Consider the following 18,320-nt stretch of genomic DNA (forward strand, 5'->3'; position numbering starts at 1 on the left):
GCAATTGATACGTCTAAGTTGCCTCACCTCGTACCTTTAAAGTCTCGTGATAAAATTAGCTGTTTTACTAAGGGTAATGTGCTGGACTGTTTTGTGGCTATGAGCAGGAACTTTCTGCATTGTCTACTAGTTGAAAATGGTTTCTTTCTAAGTATCTACACTGTAACAGGCAATTACTTTAATTTAGCTGCTCCCAACCTCTCTCTGTTTGCTCTGTGCTTGTTCCATTGTTTCACTCCTAAACACTTCAACTACACAAGATTCCCTGTTTGTCACTCCCCATCATTCACTCTTGCTCACCGGCAAGTGCACTCTCAGGTAACAAACTAAACTGACCTTCCCTCTCTCCATCCATTTAATTCAGCCTTGAAGTTAAATTAGCAGGAATGCAGTTCAGTGGGTTTCCACACAAACATACACACATACACATACAGAACATAAAGCCTACAGCTCTTTGTGTCACTTAACCTCTCTCGCTTTCTCTCTCGTCTCTTTTCTTTTTTCCCCACACAGTTAACGGGCAGATCTCAAAGCTTTCTTTCTGCGGATTGATATGATTAGTCCAGCAGAGTCTGTGTTCAGACCAGTGTCCTTTGAAATGTTCTGTTCATCATAGCAGTGATCTGCTATAGAGAAATAACAGACCTCGGAATGCCATTGTAGACCAATCAGAATCCAGTATTCTACACACCTGTGTAATAAGATAGCGTAACAGTCACATTTTTCTGCCTTGACTACTTTTACTTGTAATACTTTAAAACTTTAAGTACATTTTCCTGATTATAAACACTCTAACTACACTTTAGTACTTTTACTTAAAATATCTGAATACTTCCTTCACCACTGGTGCACAACTCATCCAAAACCCTGAGCCTTTACGCAGTTAGCTGTTAAAGTCGAACGGCATTTCGAGAGGATCTAGCTTCCGTATCGTGACGTATTTCCAGGTGAAACAGGACGTGTAGGCGGGACATATCATTAGAGAGATTTGATTTGATCGCTGAGAAGTGGGCGTAGACAGACGTTCCATAGCGCAGTAGCTAGCTAACTGACAGAGCGTTCTTGGCACTCTGCGGCTAAATGTTGATGTTGAAATAGTTTGGTGCTAACTTACGTAAGCACGTGTGAAATTTAGTTTTACCGGAAGAAAAAATGACCGGATTTTGATATAAGAATACGAAGAAATTGATTTTCTGTATTTTTTTTTGCCTATATTGTCAAATAGATGCACAATATTACCGGGGATGTGATCTAAAAGGATTAAAATGACATTTTTCGTTTTGCCTCGACTTTAAGTGTGGTGGTGCACTACAAAACTATTATTATCCACAGCAGTTAAATGAAACTAATATGAAACTAGAATAGACACTACTACAATTCTAGTAACCCAGAATATAATCTGTACTTTATTTGAGTACAGACTAAGTTACGTGATCTATGTTTTTTTCCTTTGGTGACACGGTCATAATGAATGATGTTCACCTGCAACTCCTTTCACATCCCACATGAAAGCTGCATTAGTTGCCTCACAATCACTTTTTTTGTGTGCATGTAAACGGGTTCGTTGCCATTTAAAGGGACAAACACAAACACTATAAACACATGAGGGCAGACAGAAACACATTAAAACACTAACACACACACTAACACACACACTAACACACACACACACAGACATCCTCCCGCTGCACAAACAAAGCTGAAAGCACCTGTCAAACTGGTATAGTTTCGAGCACAGGAATGGATGGGTAGGTGGAGTGGAGGAGATTTTAGAGGGAGGAGGGAGAGTGGGAGAGTAAGACTGCCTTTAAAAAGCAGATTAAAACAGGATACACATCTCATTTTACAAGAAATCATCCACACACACACAAACGCGCACATTGTGCTTTGGACTATGGCCTCCACCACCGCGGTTGATGTTCTGCCGTCAGGCGGCAGGATCTTCGTCTCCATTCCCGATATTTTCTACATCCCCGAGTTTGTAAGTTTCTCATCTGTTAGTTTTAATTTTAAAAATCTTTTTCCCTCTTTCCTGGTTGAAACATTACTTTTCTTCGTCTTATATTTAATCTCTCCATCCTTTGCTCTCTGCTACTCTGTTTACCCAAGTGAGCCCTAGAGTGGTAAAATTGTTTTCATTGTCTCTGACGGTTTCCTCCTCGCACACTCTCCCCTATCATTCCTTGGGTCAGCATCATTTAGATTATGATCTTCTTTCCTTGACTCTCTATCTGCCTCCTCATCATTTCCCGACGGAGGCCAGTCTCTGTTTCAAATAGGACTCAGTCTTGTCCTGTTATGCTAGTCAGGTATCAGTGTTTGATTAGTAGATTAAACACAGAGCCGAATTTCCAGCAAACTGCCATCTCTTCATCTACCCTTAACGACTGTTGGCGCAGGATCTGAAGTTGTGTTAGGCTTGGCAACCAAATGAGTTTATACAGTTGTTCCCATAGGGCTCATTGATTCCGGTGAAAAGTGTGTTTCCATAGCAACATGAAAACAGAAACTTCAATATGTATTTTGCTTCGAGAAAAAACAAAATATCAAGCGAAATATAAGGTGTGATACTTTATGTAATATTCTAATGTACGGAATTAGTAAAAATCTATTGTCATGGGGGTTTAATGTTCTGTTAACTTGTTACTTGCACCGACGAAAATGCAAAAAAAACATTTGAAATAATAATGATCTTATTGCAGATTGGAAAAGCACTCTTAATATGTCTATAATCCTTCACAATACAAGTGTTAAAAGACCCACTTCTGTATGTGTTGGTATTTATATGAGATTCTTTTTTTTGTCACTGTTAATAAACCACTCTATTACTCAAGTGATTATTGATGATTATAACACGGCTGTGTTAAATACTTGATTCTGATTGGTTAATTACGGCATTCCACGGCCTGCTATTTCTTGATAGATTTAACCGTTGCTATGGACGCAGTTCTCACTGTGCGTGTAACGGACTATTTATAAACGCAAATCATTTTTAAATGAATAAATGATCATTTCCAAATCAATATTTTGTGTCAAATTATTGATTTAGTAAGTAAATAGCCGTGTAATAAGCAGGATAATGTATAGTGAGCAGGTTGTTATATCAACTATAACAACCTACTCACTATACATTATCCCTTACATAGCTTAATTTTGTTGTCAACTTTGTTTGCATTTAAGCTTTTGCAAAATCGAACTAAGATGTTTGACTACAGTAGAAGCTGCAAGTCATTCTTCATCCTCCATTGTCGCGATTGAGTCTAGGGTCAAAGTTATTTAACCTAATCTGATTGATTGAACTTGATTATTGTACAAAACTCTTTATTACTTTATTCACTGATTTTGCTGAAAATAGGTAATTTACTATGGATAAGATACTTTCTAGTTTTTCTTCTGATGTCCTCTGGCTGCTCTGCCTCGACTCTCTCTGTGATTTATGTAGTTTCCTGATGGACAAATTGTTTACATGTTGACGTTAGCTGGTTAGGTCAGTTAGCGCCTGGACTGAAAGCTCAGAGCGCCGGCACAATGCTAGCACAAGGGCTTTGGACCACCAAGAGTGGGAGGTTCTAAAGCTATGTGCATAAGGGTACCCAGCGGGGAATGCTAGCAGGGCGTGGCCATGGGATGAGAACCAGAGCCGGGTGACGTCCAATTGAACAGGGCCAGACAAGGACCAATGGAAGCCAATTGAACAACAGGGAATACAGACCTGAGATGATTTACAGATGCTCCTACCAGAACTCTTACTCTGGGGACAATGAAGACGGTGGGTTGACAGCGGTAATAATAGCCAAATAGGCCTGCCAGGAGTCATACCGCAAAAGAAATCCACCTCCATACAGTTATAATCTCATTCAAAAGTTATTATAGTAAGGAGGTAACACGAAATTAGGGTAGAAAGAGAGAGAGGGGTTTGCCTATGACATTGAAATCAAAGTGTAAACCTTGAATAAACCCGATCTGGTCAAGTCAAACATTATCCAATTGTCCAAATTTTCTATTGTTTCAAACTAAATCTTCTAGTGAAAAGTGTTGACTCAGACAGTTCTCATTTCTTGATTATCTCATACATGACTGACTTACTAGCTCCTCTTACAGTGAATCATTACGAAACAATCTGCAGTTTCTGTGCAGGAAACTGAAGATTAAATCTGTGTGACCCAGGTGGAAAAACAGCTTTAGTTGCAGAGGGAGGTGTAAATCTAAACCAACCATCATCTTCAGTGGTTTACTTGCTGGCTTGGGTCTTTTTTCTGGCTGCTTGCCAGTGAAACCTTTCACGAAACAATCTGCTGCTCAGGTATAGAAATGTACTGGTTTGCCTTTCGCAAATTATACTATGGACAATAGCATGTTGGGAAATCAAGCCATCAGTTAAGTTGGATTTACAGAAAAAAAACTATGCAAAGAATAGCAAATAATCCGAGGTCACATGGCTTACTGTAGGTTGGGGTCAAGTTAAAGGAAAACTGCACTGAATTATCTCTTAACTATAAAATAGTCACACCTCAGTGGAGGACAGCTGCTGTAGCTAATAAAATAATATACTAATTCATTAGCAAAGCATTTGTGTTCCAAATACTCAGTTCCCCCATGTAGCTCTCCCAAAAGTAGCATATTTATGGATTGATTGGCAATGCAAAGATTGCATTCAACATATGAATCAACACCAAAGAAGTGGATTGTATCGCAGGAATGGGTTCAGACGTTTTGAGATGTTTTGCTTGCTGTCACTCAGGCCTGCAGGATGGATCATGTGTAACTGCTGGGAATTCAAGCAGAATGGAATAGATCACATTGGGTCGTGTCCCTCTGGTATGGAGATGGATACGTCTGATTTTAAGTCGTAGAGATAAGGCTTGTTTAATATTGAGTTGTACCACTACCTTTAATAGTTAAAAATAATAGTAGTTGTTAGAATAATGTGGTTTTCTCCCATCAAATTCTGAATTTAAAGGGCAAATGCACATGAGAAACTACATCTTAACTATTTCACCAATTAATGTGGTATAACCTTTGACCTGCTGTTATGACAATCCTAAGAATATGAGTAACTTTTTTTTCTGTTAAAGAAGAACTACATGTTTTTTTAATACTGCTTTATAAGAATTCAAGTGAAGCAATAATATGTCTTAAAAATAACTTCGAGGGTGTTTTCTGGACAAACCTGTTTAAGTTATAAGTCAACCAAAACAGCATATTTCCCCCATAACAAACATTATGAAATTCTTCTAATCCTAGATTTAGAACAGTTTAACAAATTACTATTCATTATTTTAAAGCTACAAACATGTATTTCTTAAAGTAAGATCAGGTATATTTAAAGTACATGAAGTAATACATGTGCAGATACTTTAAATAAACCTGGAGGTAATACTAATGTGAGTGTATTTAAGGTACCTGCAGGTGTAATTCTATAAATAGCACACTCATTCTACACAATGAGAAAATAAGTTTCTGTACCAAAGTGTCATTTTGCTTTTCATGTTACAAAACGTTTGTTTAAATCCACAGGACTTAATACATCTAGAAGTGCTCTCCTAGTGTCGTGACAATAGTGCATGAAAATCATGATGAATCTTGTGTGTGAATAGCTTCAATAACGTTTGGGATCAAGAGATACAGTCAGAAACTTTAACTTTTAAAGTACTTAGAGGATTGTTTGAGGTTAAAATCTGAGTTATTAATGTTAATGTATAATGGAGAAATATTTGAAGGACCTGCAGAGGTATTGTTCAATTCAGGGCGTGGCAGATTCTGAATGTTAGTCGTTGCTAGCTAGCGGCTAGATTTCTTCCATCCTGGCTTTAAGCTTGCTTTGTTTACACGGCTGAGTGAAACCTGGTTTCGCTGCACTCGCCGAGTGAAAAGAGAGTGAGTGGATTAATCCTTTAACCAACACTTAAAAATACTACAGGTGGTTAATTTCTCCTGCACCGCTGACACTGATTGAGCTGTGCTTGGACGTGTGTGGCCTGTGTGTGTGGAGCCTGTCCGACTGGAGAAAATCAAAGCAAGGAAACAAAAGACCTTTTCCACAGCAGTTATTTCCACTTGTCACAGTAGGAAAAAGCACAGGTGGTAATACCATCTACAATTTCTTCTACTCAAGAGTCTCAGTAAGTCATGTGAGCTACAGGCAGCTACAGAGACTTCACACCATCATTTACTTACTAGCATTTCTACCTGTGCTTTACTGTGACAGGTGGAAATGTCTAATTAAATGAGTCCAGCACAGGACACTAACTGGTTTTCCTGTACACGGTAACATTTCAAAGTGCTTCTTATCAATGAACAAATGCAGGAGTTTCATGCTTTATCAAAATGCCAAAGACGCTCTTGAAGAAGATGTTTGTCAAAGGAGGAGAGCGAAGGATTGTACACCAAAGAGCGGCCACACCACGGGTGTGTGCATGGGTGTGTGTTTTCAAATGGAAGTCCTTCGGCCCAACCCTTATTTAAAAGGGGTACACCACAAATTTTACACGTAAAACACATTAATGAAGTCTAAATAGGTTATGAGTGCTACAATAGAAAGATGGGTTGCATTATGGGAATTGTAGGATCCTATTTATGTGTTACAGTACAATCCAAAAGAGTTCGCTAATTGAGACGAACCTACAGAGATCTGTAAAGGTAATGGACCACATGAATTTTGTTGTTACTCACCCTCCCTCCCCAATGTGAACCTGCAGATTTTCGGAGGCCTGGTATGGATCCTGGTGGCATCGACTCGTGTCTCCCCTGACAACCCGCTGGGCTGGGTGATGTTCGTGTCCGTCTTCTGCTTCGTAATGACGACGCTCTGGTTCTTAATCTTCCTCTGCGGAGCCAATCAGAGCAGCGTCTGGCCCTCCCTGGTGAGACATGCCCACCACCTGCTGATTGCTAATTTGCATGTACACAAACAAAAAAATTACACTATTGTATAATGCAGATAGATAATGTCATTAACTGAACGTTTGCTAAACCCTTCCCCCAGATAGTGATTGCCAACTACAACTTCAATTGTAATGCAGCACTTTTTCTTGGTTTTGAGCAGTTAGCCAACCACTGAGAAAACTCCCGTGCCCGTCCAGGAATTAGACAGGCACATAACCTTCCTATAAAATGACAAATTATCGTTTTTACATTTGAGTTTTTGTATGAATTAAACAAAAGCTATATACGTAACTTTTTAATCAGTGAGCTTCAGAGGTGCCTGTAGGCAGATTTTGTTACTGTTGGAGCGTTCCCCATTTTTTCAGCGCTTGTGTTAAGCTAAGCTAACCGTGTCTCAGATAGGAGACTGGCATTCATCTTCTCATCTAACCTCCCCATCAGAAGGAGAGTATTAGTGTTTCCAAAAATGACAACCTATTCCTATTAACATGATTCAAATGTTAACAAAAATGATTTTCATTAGCTGTGGAGCTGACGTTAGCTTGAAAAGTTTGTTAGCTTAGAATCAGTTACTGATTGAGCCAGCAAAATTGACAGTTTGCCGCTAGAAAAGGGTCTCAAATCCAGCAGTTCAATATTTGAAAAAGTGTTGAATCTGCCTAGATATAATTTTAAGAAGCACACTTGTGTGTGCTAACAAACTATTTAGTTTGCTTACATATGAGATTTATTAGTTTGTCCTAAACCTAATTCACAAAGAAGTACGTCAAGAGAAAGTACACGTGACTTGTGTTTAGCGCATTTTGTGTGTTTTCAGAGACAGCAGTTGTGCTGTAACGGAAAGCGTACCAGGCATGGCAACGGTAACTAAAGTGGGCGTGGTCAAACTAACGGACAGTTGATTGATAGCTCTTTGTTCTGCCTTTCACCTTTGTCCTGTTTATTATTTAATCATTGTATTATATCTGACCGCAGGAACTCAGCAAACAACACCAAAGTGCCCTCATGGATGTAGTAATGCTCAAATAATATAACATTTGAATCTTAGGTTAGTTTTAATCATGTAATGTTTTGCTTTCTCTGCTGGTGCCCTTTTATTTTTGTGCCCCTGTCTCTCAAACAGCCGGAGTACACCACTTTATGACAGTCTCCTTGTGTTATTCTCTGCAGGATGTGGGTTTCCATTTTGTAGCAGCGGTATTCTACCTCAGTGCGTTGGTGGATCTGGCCTATATCACCATTCTGAAAGGGTGGGGTCTGACGATTGTGTCAGGTACCGTCATTTCAACAAGTCTATTAGTGTCTGAAAATCTCAAAAACTACCGCCTGGACATCGCTGCAGTGGTACGTTAATCACAAACACACACTCTTGTTGCATCCAGGATTTGTAACACCCCATTCTTTCTACCTCAAAGTGACGGCCATCTTTCTGTGTGTCGTGTTTTTCTGCTTTCAGGTGATGTGCTCCTTGGCCACTCTTCTCTACTTCCTCCATGCCATTTTCTCTGCCATCCGATGGAGGAGGTCCTAATTAAACTGAACACAAACGAAGCACAAACCAGGAACAGGAAGAAGAGAGGAAACCAAATAATAATCTCATCTGTCATTGGACAAAACACAGAACGACCTTTTCTACTTTTGTTAGTTTTATTTACATGTCAGTAACGGTAACTTTTTAACCTTGTTTATTAGTCTGGTTAGCAAGGCAGGCCATCATGTTATTCAATCTACTTTTCTGTTAGCCATAAAGGCAGCAAAATATCGGAACCCCTTTGGCTAGTTTGTGACGACAATATACTGTATGCCTCAGGGGACGATGATTAACATCGGAAATAGGAAGTTACGCAGAGGCTTTACTCTGACTTACTACTGCGGAATATGAACCCAGAAAAGAACCCGATTTACGAAATAGCATCATATGCAGATTTGTAAAGAGAATAAGCCTTGTCAGGTCTTCAAGAGAAGAAAACTACTTTAGAATGCTCGTTTGTTAAATGGAGGTCAGATCGATCATTTCTGATGCATTTAAGGAAGTCAGGGAAATCTAAACGCTGATTGGCTTACACGACAGCATCAAGAAAATTTACCTCTCAAGTTGAATTTTTTGATCTAGCTGATCTTACATGCAGATGTCTGTCTGTAGAGATGAATAAATCGTCATCAGCTGACCGCCGATAGGAGTCGGGATGGTAACTACGACAAATCGTGTTCCGCCTGCTTTTGCTCTGCATACTGATTGTTTTTCCTGCATACGCCGATGCATGCTGATATGTGATTGGTCAATACTACTCGGACTACAAACGTACTACAATCGCAAACCAGAACAATTCTTATAGCAAAGTCTGATCCTGCGTGTACAGATTCTACATTCTTCTATAGAATGTGTAAATAGAGGTTAGTTCAGAATAGATGCTTTTGACATCAACATGTTCACTTTTAACTTAAGCTTTAACTTTAGTAAGCCTGCAACAAACATTTCCAAAAATTAAAGAGACATAAAGGTAGAATTTTTTTCCCCTCAATGTGGCCATAATAAAAGAAAAAAGAGCAAAAACTTAAATGTCCAAAAGACAAGGAGTATGGGAATAGAAGAGTTCCTTATTTCTGGCATGTTTTCCCCCCTGTTTATAATGAACAAAAGTGTAAAAATAAAAATATAAATAAAAAATGAAAATAGATTGGTAAACAACCTTCAGCCTTTAGACTTTTTTATTCACTTTTAATAATAGCTTTATAATTTTGTTTCTTTTTAAAGGCTCTGTATGGTATGAAAGGATTTTTACAGGTGATTTATTGTTTGGCTTTTTTTTTACTTTCAAAAAATGTGTGGATGTAAATATAAAGCGATTTCCCTTTACATGTATTTTTTAAAAATCTATTATATAAAATAAATGAATGGGACATCAGGACATTGTGGTTTTCTGTGTGTTCAGACTTCAGACTCACAAATACATTTCTGCACAATGAAAAGATGATGTGAAAATAAATATATTGTGTCATTTCTACCTGTTTATTCAGTTATTCCTTCCTGAGCCCAGTGACTAAAATATGAGTAACCTTTAAGAAACACGTATTCCAATTTGTCTGTGATAGAAAGTCTGCATTCTTCAGGTTTCAGGGTCAAGAATGCTGCATTATTTATCACAAATAAAACTACCTGTAACTTAGAATGTGTTGGCTTCACAGGTACCCTAACTTTATATATATATATAACAGTTTATATGAAGTACTTTTGGTATTATTTGACTGGAATTTAAAGCAGCATGTGTTGAATTTTTTGTCCACCCTGGGGCAGCAGAGCAAACTGTTAATATGACATCAATATATCTTACACAATATTGGCCTTGAAGTTTTTCTGCCCAGCTGTACGATGTTAGACCGATATTAATTCTGTTTTTAGCTCTGGTTTGGTCTCCTTCAAATCCTAAGAAAAAAATTAAATTAATTGTTTAAATAAAATAACAGACATGAATAAGAGCATATATTGAAATCCCTTAAGGAAAACTATATAGAGACTCTTAAAAGTCATAAAAATATGGAATAAGAGGAGGAGCACTCACCGGGGACCGCCAGGGGGCACTAGGGGGGCCTCAGAAAATTGGAGGGAAGATAAGAAAAAAAATGCAATTTTTTTTTTTTTTTTTAAATTTTTTTTTTTTTATAACCATTTGTCCTGAACCGTACAAAATGTAAACTGCCGTAATCTCGGATTCTCAAATTCAGCTGCAAATTCGGCATGACAACGTCATAACGACGTCATAATCTGTGTAGACCTGGCAGTTGTTATCAAGCTGCTCTGCTCCTCAAGCTTGCGTGTAGCTAGCTAGCGCAAAATGGACAGGTTTTTGACAACAAATAGACCGAAGGAGCATATTTTGTAGCATTGTCTGTGGGTTTGGGGGTCCCCGGCCAGAAGCTAATGCTGTTTGGGGGGCCTTGGCATGGAAAAGTTTGGGAACCCCTGACCTAGACAATAGGAACCAAGGTTTAATCACAACAGATGAAGGTTAAGTGTGGGGCTCCTCAAGGTTTAGTGTTGGGGCCATTGTTGTTTATTTTGTATATAATATATGTGAAGTCGATAGTACACTAAAAAACGATTTTATTTGCCTGATAAAAATCATCATCATTAACATCAACAACAATATTCATCATATATTTCCTCATCAACATCATCATTCATAGCATTAGGCTCAGAGGTGTTCATGAAAGAGCTGGGTCTTTAGCTTTTTCTTAAAGGAGGAAAAGGACTCTGCGGACCGGATGGAATTTGGTTACTCATCACACCACCGGGGGACTACAGAGGAGAAAAGTCCGGCTACTGACTTCGGGCCCTGTTGTGATTGGAGTAGCAGGTGCTGTTCCAAGCTGACCTTTGTGAAAAGGTCTACAAAATGTCAACACTGGACCAAGACAAAGATGATGATTTTTCTTTATGAATCTTTAATTTTAAACTAGATGAAGATTTATGAGGATCAGAAAGTCCTAACCTTTTGTCCCAGAGGTGTGGAAAACCCAAAAACCCACAACCCCTTGTGACTCACCTGTTTAACACAAACTGGCACTGCAGGCTCATAGTTTCACTGATTTGTAAAATTTCCGTGGATTTGTTTTTTGCTCAGCTGGTACTTAAATTTTTCTAAAGGGAAATGATTTAATATCAATTGTGATAAAGTCATAATTCATGAAATACCAAAGAAAGAACACGGGATTTTGCAGACAGGTTTTAAAGATGAGAATTTAGGGCCTACAACAGAAAAAGCTCAGTTAAATTTATTTTACCATATAATATTAAAAATAATGATTAGGGCAGCTTTAAAGTACATCTGAGTGGAGATGCTAAAGTGTCAGTGAAGTTTAAGTGTTTGAACCCATAAATCCAGTCATCATCAGCATCTATATTTTGAACAGAAACGTCTGTTATAGCCGCCGTGTGTGCAGTACAAACAGAGGCTGCAGGCACTCCGCTATAGCAAAGTAAGGGCTCATGAAGTGAGTACAACCTAAAGTCACTGAGCTGTTTCTGCACTCAGCTGTAACAATGAATATATTTTAACAGCGTGGGTTTAACTGTAGCCAAAGGGAACACAAATTCCTCTTGGTTGTTTCAGAGCGTCTTCACAGGTCACCAGCTCACATTAAACAGCAGCTCGCCTCGGGTGCTGGAACATGAAGGGTGTGTCTGCTTCAAGGAGCTGTTGTGGGAAGGATCTCTCACCCACAATAGCAGAACGGGTTTGTCTGCTACCCTAGCTTTGCTATAAGAGTCAGAAACACCTGCCGCTGCTCCGTTAGTTCAGAGGAGAGGGCAGGTTGTCGCTGTAGCACCGGGAGAAGGAACAGGCAGAGATGGCTGCAACCACAGCTCAGCCTATGGCGAGCCTGCCCAGCGGAGGGGCGATCTGCTCCACGGCGCCGGATGTATTTTACATGCCTGAACTGGTGAGTGGATGAGGACAGGACTGCTGACCTTGAAGACAGTTATTTTTTTTCCATTTTGTATTATTTTTTAATTTTTATGTATTTTTTCTTACTTTGAATTTACCTATTTAACCTTAAAGATATATTATTATTTATATATATATATTTTGTTAGTGTGGTATATGTATGAAAACTTAAACAGGTTATCCACTCTTACATATTATAAGAATTAAAGTTTATAATAGTCATTATGAGGGGAAAAATTCAACCCTGTATTATCACTTGCTGAAGCTGGATTTGAACTCTTTGAATAAGAACGGTGCAAAAAATGGTGAAACAGGAGATGATGACACATATTCCTCTCATGGGAGCATCAGCTATGTCTTTTCACGTCTCACGTTTCACTCGCATTGTGTCTGTGCCACTAATCTAAGAAAAAATGCGGCCAGCGCGTCGTCTCCCTGAATGATGACAAAAGATAGAAACTGCTCATATGACTGCTGGACAAATAACCGCGCCAGTGGTTTATATTAGTGATAATTCCACTGAAATATATTTTAGGTGGGTTATGGACCGATTCCACTCAGCGGCAAATCTGTACACAATGTACGAAAGGCAAAAAAATAGTTCTGGTAGCACATATTACAAAAAAATAACACACATACCAGCTGAATTTTGCAGACAATATATCAAAATGGATGTCGTACTTTTTCTAAATCTGGGAAGTATTTAAAATGATAACTTGCATTGAGACTTTCCTGTTTTAAATGGCGGTACAAAAGCCTCCTTTGTTTGCTGCTGGTTTAATGTCTGACTTAAGAGCATCTTGACCTTTTACTGTCGCCAAGAATCTCTCTTGATGGTCCAGTTTCTTCTGTTGGTGTGTGGAAATGTGATGACAAACTGCTGATGTTGATCCAACTGTAAAACACTTGGAGTTACTCAGCCTGTTTGGTGTAAAGTGAAATTATCCCACCTGTGTGACACAAATTTGTCTAAAGAAAGCCAGGACATGAGTTCAGTGCAGCAGCAGCGCAGACTGCATTGATTTGATGCTAAAAAAGATCAAGTGTGCACTTTTATCATCTGACTTTTCTCTGTGACCGGGGCACATTTGGCCTTTTTCTTTTTAGCAAGAGTGTTTTTCATTCTCCCTCTTCTTTGAGTCCCTTTATGTGACTGAGGTCTTTTAATGCTCATTCACTGAGCTTGTGAAACAGCTGGCATTGTTTGGTACGAGTCACTGATGCCTGTTGAAATACAGTCACTGACATGCAGTTGAAACAACTGTTATTTGTATCCTCATCTTTACAGCTACAGTGAGACAGCTGTTGACCACATTGTCTGGATGTCTGTCGTCTTTTTAAAAAAAATCTTGAATAAATGTTATATTAGGCCTTCAGACAGGGTCAGGTCTTGTCACTATCAGCTCAGCCTATAGACATTTAACTGTATGTTATCTATTCTTTCACAATAAGCTCACGTTTTTTAAGCAGAGGAAAGAAAGCGCAAAATCATCAGTGTCGGAAATGTGCAATAATTCAAAATGTGGCACTGAAGACAGAATGATGGTGTGTGGTTGCGTGCATCATAACTCTATAATGTAGTTTAAAATCTTCTGCTCAGTTTTTATTGTGAAATCTTTTCAAAAAGCTTCAGGCAGATTTGCTTCAAATTCAAGATGTCAAGTAAAGTTAAATCTCATTGAATAAGTTGTGACTTGTAGTTGTATTGATAAAAGGCCTTTCTTATGATTAATCTCTGGCTCAGGTTGTTTGAGAAATAGTTTGCGCCTCCACTTGAAAGGCTCATATCATCAGCCAGTCCGGGTATAAGAGAATTCCAGAGAGTTCAGACTGTACGGATGTGGTTACCATTCAATGTAAAGTAATCTGACAAACTAAACACCAAACCTCCTGTGCTTGGAACCATATAGAAAGTAAGGTGTTTAGTAAGTCTAAAGTAAGTCAACATTTAAAGAGATGTGGCTTTTGATTCTGACGTTTTGTACTTGGACCACTTTTCTGACTGCCTTTTCATGGTATGGTTTTGATCTATGTTTTCACTCTTACATGCTGCTGATTGTTCTTAGTCTGGTTTGCTTTGGCAGCTCACACTGTAGCTTGGAAAAACAAACATGACTTTAATGGGAAACTACACTTGCAGTAAGTACAATATGCAAATCCAGTGTTCTTTTTTGCCTATAGTAATTGTTGCATGTGTATTTATGTTAATCGGCCTGCATTCTGCTGATGTTTAATCAATAACACAGGTGACATGTCAAGAACTGTCAAGGCAGCAGTATAAATAAGGGTAGTGAAGGAAGCCAAAATACAGGAACGAGCCGACACTTTGATCTATTCTGGGGCTTTTACGACGGAAAGGTTTCTTTAGAGTCAGACCCACACTTAGGAACATCATTGTACACTTCATCTATTTTTCAGCTGCACAGGCTCACGTTTCACTCACAGTGACTTGCTGAAGTTACTGTCAGAGGTAACAAAAAAGAGAGGTAAAAGATGGAGTTACTCTTACCCTGATCACCCATGTTCATCTTTGCAGGTGTTTGGTGGTTTGGTTTGGATCCTGGTGGCGTCAACCCACGTGGACCCGCCGAACCCCCTGGGCTGGGTGATGTTTGTCTCCGTCTTCTGCTTCGTCATGACCTTCCTGTGGGTGATCATCTTCGCTGCCGGGTGTCACAAGAACAACCCTGGCTGGGCTTCAGCTGTAAGACCTGAGAGAGCGAGAGAAAGGATCAGAAAGAGTGAATGAAACAGTAAATGAACGTGAGAGGAAGGGCTTATAATATTTACTATTTTTTGTGTGTCCAGGACTTTGTTTACCACAGCATGGCAGCGTTATTCTACCTCAGCGCGAGCGTGTCTTTGGCTAACATCACCCTCCAGAAGAAAACAGCAGGAGATCCAAAAGTCTACAAGCTTGACATCTCTGCTGTGGTGAGGATAGAGTACAACACAGAGCACAAACAGCTGTTCATCTTCACAGTGTGAACTGAACAAACCCGTCTCTTATCGTCCAGCTAACAAAGAGCCATAGTACCTACTATAGCCTTTGTTGTTCTTTCATTTCCTGAGGCCATTTTACAGTTAGCAGTTCACATCAAATGTTGTCAAAATAACACAAGGTTACTCCAAGCAGCTACAATGGCACTTAAAGGAATACGTAAAAAAAAAATTGGGCAGATAATAAGCTAATTAGCTGTCTTGCGATCAGTTACAGTAGAAGATACCAAATTCATAGTTGAAAGCTAAGAATTAAGTCACACAATTCTCTATGGAGGATTGTATGAAGCTTTGAGTGTGTAAATTTAGGCCGTTATTATCTTTGGAGCCAGAAGTTACCATATTTCGAAGAGGACAGAGCTGGAGTGGTGTATTTAGCAAACGCTAAGTTACCTGCTAACATTAGCTTGATTAATAAAATTCCCCTCGTGTTGAATATTAGAAAGAATGCAGGTTAAGACTATTCAGTGGTGGCTTCACTTTATATAGACCTGGAGTCTTCTAAAAGCTAAGCTAAGCTAGCAGCTGTTAGTTTTGTTAAACACAAAGACAGGACACTTTGGGAAATACAGCAGCTAGCCTGGCTCTGTTGAAAGGTAGCCTAACAACATCCACCTATAGCGGCTATATTGCTTACTTTAAATGCTTTATATGTTGTTTGTATGACTTGGCCAAGAAATAGTGGGCATAGTAGGCAAGCTAGCAAGGCCAAAAACTAGCCGCAGACCGGCATATTGAGCTCTACAGGCGCTCAGATTAGGAGTCAGGACTGGTTTTTCTCCTGTTTCACTCTTTGATCTGAGCTAAGCTAACAGGCTGCTGCCTTCATAGCTACCGTACAGACATGAGAGTGGTATTGAACTTTAGATCTGACTGAAGCAAGAAAGCAAATAAACTTATTTCCCCAAATGTTAAACTTTTACCAAATTAGGGTAAAGCAAAAGAGGGAAATACAGTAGGCTTATATCGTCCTGAAATGAATCACATTTTCAATATTCCCATGTTCAACACATGATCCTCAAAAAAGTTGAATTTCTCTCTAAGCCTGTGTTTTGTGTTTACTCGTGTGTGTGTGTCTCTCAGGTGTTCGCCTACTTGGCTTTTTCCTTCTACTTCATGCACGCCATCCTCTCCTCTGTCCGATGGAAAAACTTCTGAAGAGCGCAGCTGAATCACCGACCCGTTTGGCCACGAAGTACGATGCATCCTATGTTCCCCCTGTGTGTCCACACGTATGCATGTTTGGTCTGTGTGTGTGTGTGCGCATGTGTGGTGAAATTACCAGCAAGTGAAATCAGCCTGGTCAGACTCACATATGAAGATTTTAGGACTGTTAATGCAGAGTTTATTGGGATTTGTGAAGAGGCATGGTGAGCTGAGTTAATGTTGTGTGCAGATGGTGTTAATGATGGTTTAATTAGTGATGAGTTTGGAGGTAAAGAGCTGAAATAGGGATGATGGAGACGTAGTGATATTGATGCAATGAAAGGCCATAAGTTATGGAATATGTGTTTATTTTCTTTCTTGTAGAGAGTTGGTCAAGAGGTTTGACACCACTCTCAGCCTTTAAACTGAGCCAGGCTAGCTGTGTTCCCTCTGCTTCCAGTCTTTATGCTAAGCTAAGCTAACAGGCTGCTTAAGACTTAACAGACAGGCCCAGGAAGGGAACTGATCACCTTATATAAAAACCAACACGTACATACAATGTTTAAAACCTTTTTTATTATCTATATTATGTTTCAAATGCAAATAGCAAATAAAGATCAGAAAGTATTTTGTTTATTGATGTTGTGATCAGACATACACGTTTGTTTTAAAAATACTTTTCATGGATAAGTAGATTTTTTTATAGAACTACTGCCAATATTGTTTCTTTGTCATATAGAATTAGGCTAATACCAACAAATCATGAACTTAAATGATGATCTTTTTAATGAGACCTTCATGAGACCTCTCTGACATTTGTATAGTTTTGGCATTTTTTATTCTTAATATTAAAACAAGTTAGAGATGCAAACACGACTGAGTCCTTGTTTTATTTGTATTACTTGCTCACTGAAATATTGGAACAATTCATTCCACATTGATACACTTGGATTTATTATTGCCAGTTGAATCCAGGCTTTTATTGTTACAGTTTATTGCCGCAACCTTCAGTGTCAGTGTTAGTCTTGTGTAAGTGCAGTCACGTATAGAATGGTATGTAAATATTTGCCACGTTCTGTTCAGTATTTAAAGTAGATTAGCAGGATAAGAAAGTCCTGACACCATGACAATAGCTACAGTCAGAAGAGAAAGGTTCACTCTGGAAAACCAGTTGGTGAAAGAATAACTATAAGGAGGGAAGGTTTAGACCAAAGGAAGGAAAGGAAACATTTTAGAAGTATTTTGTGTAAAAGGAAATGTTCAATCATTGCAGTTGTTACTAAAAATAAGAGATGGAGAGAATAAATCATCTTGACATTGGTCATCCACTGACCTTTCTTCTAGCTACAACATGCTTGTTATTTTGATTGAGATGTCTGAACCACTACTGAATGGACTGCTATCAACTTTGGTAAACACATTTCTGGCCGCCCTACTAAATACCTGCAAAACTAATGACAGGCCAATCCAATTAAATTGCACTCAACAAAAGCCAAATATAGTTTTTAGTCTATTTTCTATGTCCTTCCGTCCATCCATTATCTATACCACTTATCCTGTTCAGGGTCGTGGGAGGCTGGAGCCAATCCCAGCTGTCATTGGGCGAGAGGAGGGGTTACACCCTGGACTGATCGCCAGTCAATCAAAGGGCTGACATACAGAGATGGTCACTTTGTTTTGCCCCAGCAACTCCCCGTCACTGAGGGCATCCAGATGAGAGTGTTTAAGAACTCTGGCGTTGTGTACACTCCCTGGAAAATGTAGTGAAAAGATAACTGATTTGTTTAATGGGCACCAGTTTAAGCTATGCTAAATCGAGCTAGCGGGCTAGCAGAGAGGCTA

At 39.1% G+C, this 18,320-nt stretch overlaps 2 protein-coding genes across 2 annotated transcripts; both read left to right on the forward strand.

Annotated features, from left to right (window-relative positions):
• Window positions 1–1,853: 1,853 nt before the first annotated feature.
• On the forward strand, window positions 1,854–9,872 carry LOC138588654 (myelin and lymphocyte protein-like). The gene is made up of 4 exons (XM_069658886.1): window positions 1,854–1,981; window positions 6,699–6,863; window positions 8,056–8,229; window positions 8,342–9,872. Exons 1-4 carry the CDS (start codon window positions 1,895–1,897, stop codon window positions 8,414–8,416), a joined length of 501 nt encoding a protein of 166 aa, XP_069514987.1. The 5' UTR covers window positions 1,854–1,894; the 3' UTR covers window positions 8,417–9,872.
• A 2,326-nt stretch (window positions 9,873–12,198) lies between these two features.
• LOC138588860 (myelin and lymphocyte protein-like) lies at window positions 12,199–17,137 on the forward strand. The gene is made up of 4 exons (XM_069659105.1): window positions 12,199–12,327; window positions 14,869–15,036; window positions 15,141–15,266; window positions 16,416–17,137. The coding sequence occupies exons 1-4, from the start codon at window positions 12,235–12,237 to the stop codon at window positions 16,488–16,490; spliced, it is 462 nt and encodes a 153-aa protein (XP_069515206.1). The 5' UTR covers window positions 12,199–12,234; the 3' UTR covers window positions 16,491–17,137.
• Window positions 17,138–18,320: the final 1,183 nt, after the last annotated feature.

This window comes from Semicossyphus pulcher, unplaced genomic scaffold, assembly GCF_022749685.1.
Source record: "Semicossyphus pulcher isolate SPU_LCO1_2020_fin unplaced genomic scaffold, fSemPul1.0.p SCAF_12, whole genome shotgun sequence".
In the NCBI taxonomy this organism is placed as follows: Eukaryota; Metazoa; Chordata; class Actinopteri; order Labriformes; family Labridae; genus Semicossyphus; species Semicossyphus pulcher.

Coding starts and splice junctions, on each gene's coding strand:
- LOC138588860 (XM_069659105.1), top strand. CDS start 12,235: ATGGCTGCAACCACAGCTCAGCCTATGGCGAGCCTGCCCAGCGGAGGG. Junction 12,328..14,868: donor TATTTTACATGCCTGAACTG/GTGAGTGGATGA, acceptor TCATCTTTGCAG/GTGTTTGGTGGTTTGGTTTG. Junction 15,267..16,415: donor AGCTTGACATCTCTGCTGTG/GTGAGGATAGAG, acceptor TGTGTCTCTCAG/GTGTTCGCCTACTTGGCTTT.
- LOC138588654 (XM_069658886.1), top strand. CDS start 1,895: ATGGCCTCCACCACCGCGGTTGATGTTCTGCCGTCAGGCGGCAGGATC. Junction 1,982..6,698: donor TTTTCTACATCCCCGAGTTT/GTAAGTTTCTCA, acceptor GTGAACCTGCAG/ATTTTCGGAGGCCTGGTATG. Junction 6,864..8,055: donor GCAGCGTCTGGCCCTCCCTG/GTGAGACATGCC, acceptor TATTCTCTGCAG/GATGTGGGTTTCCATTTTGT.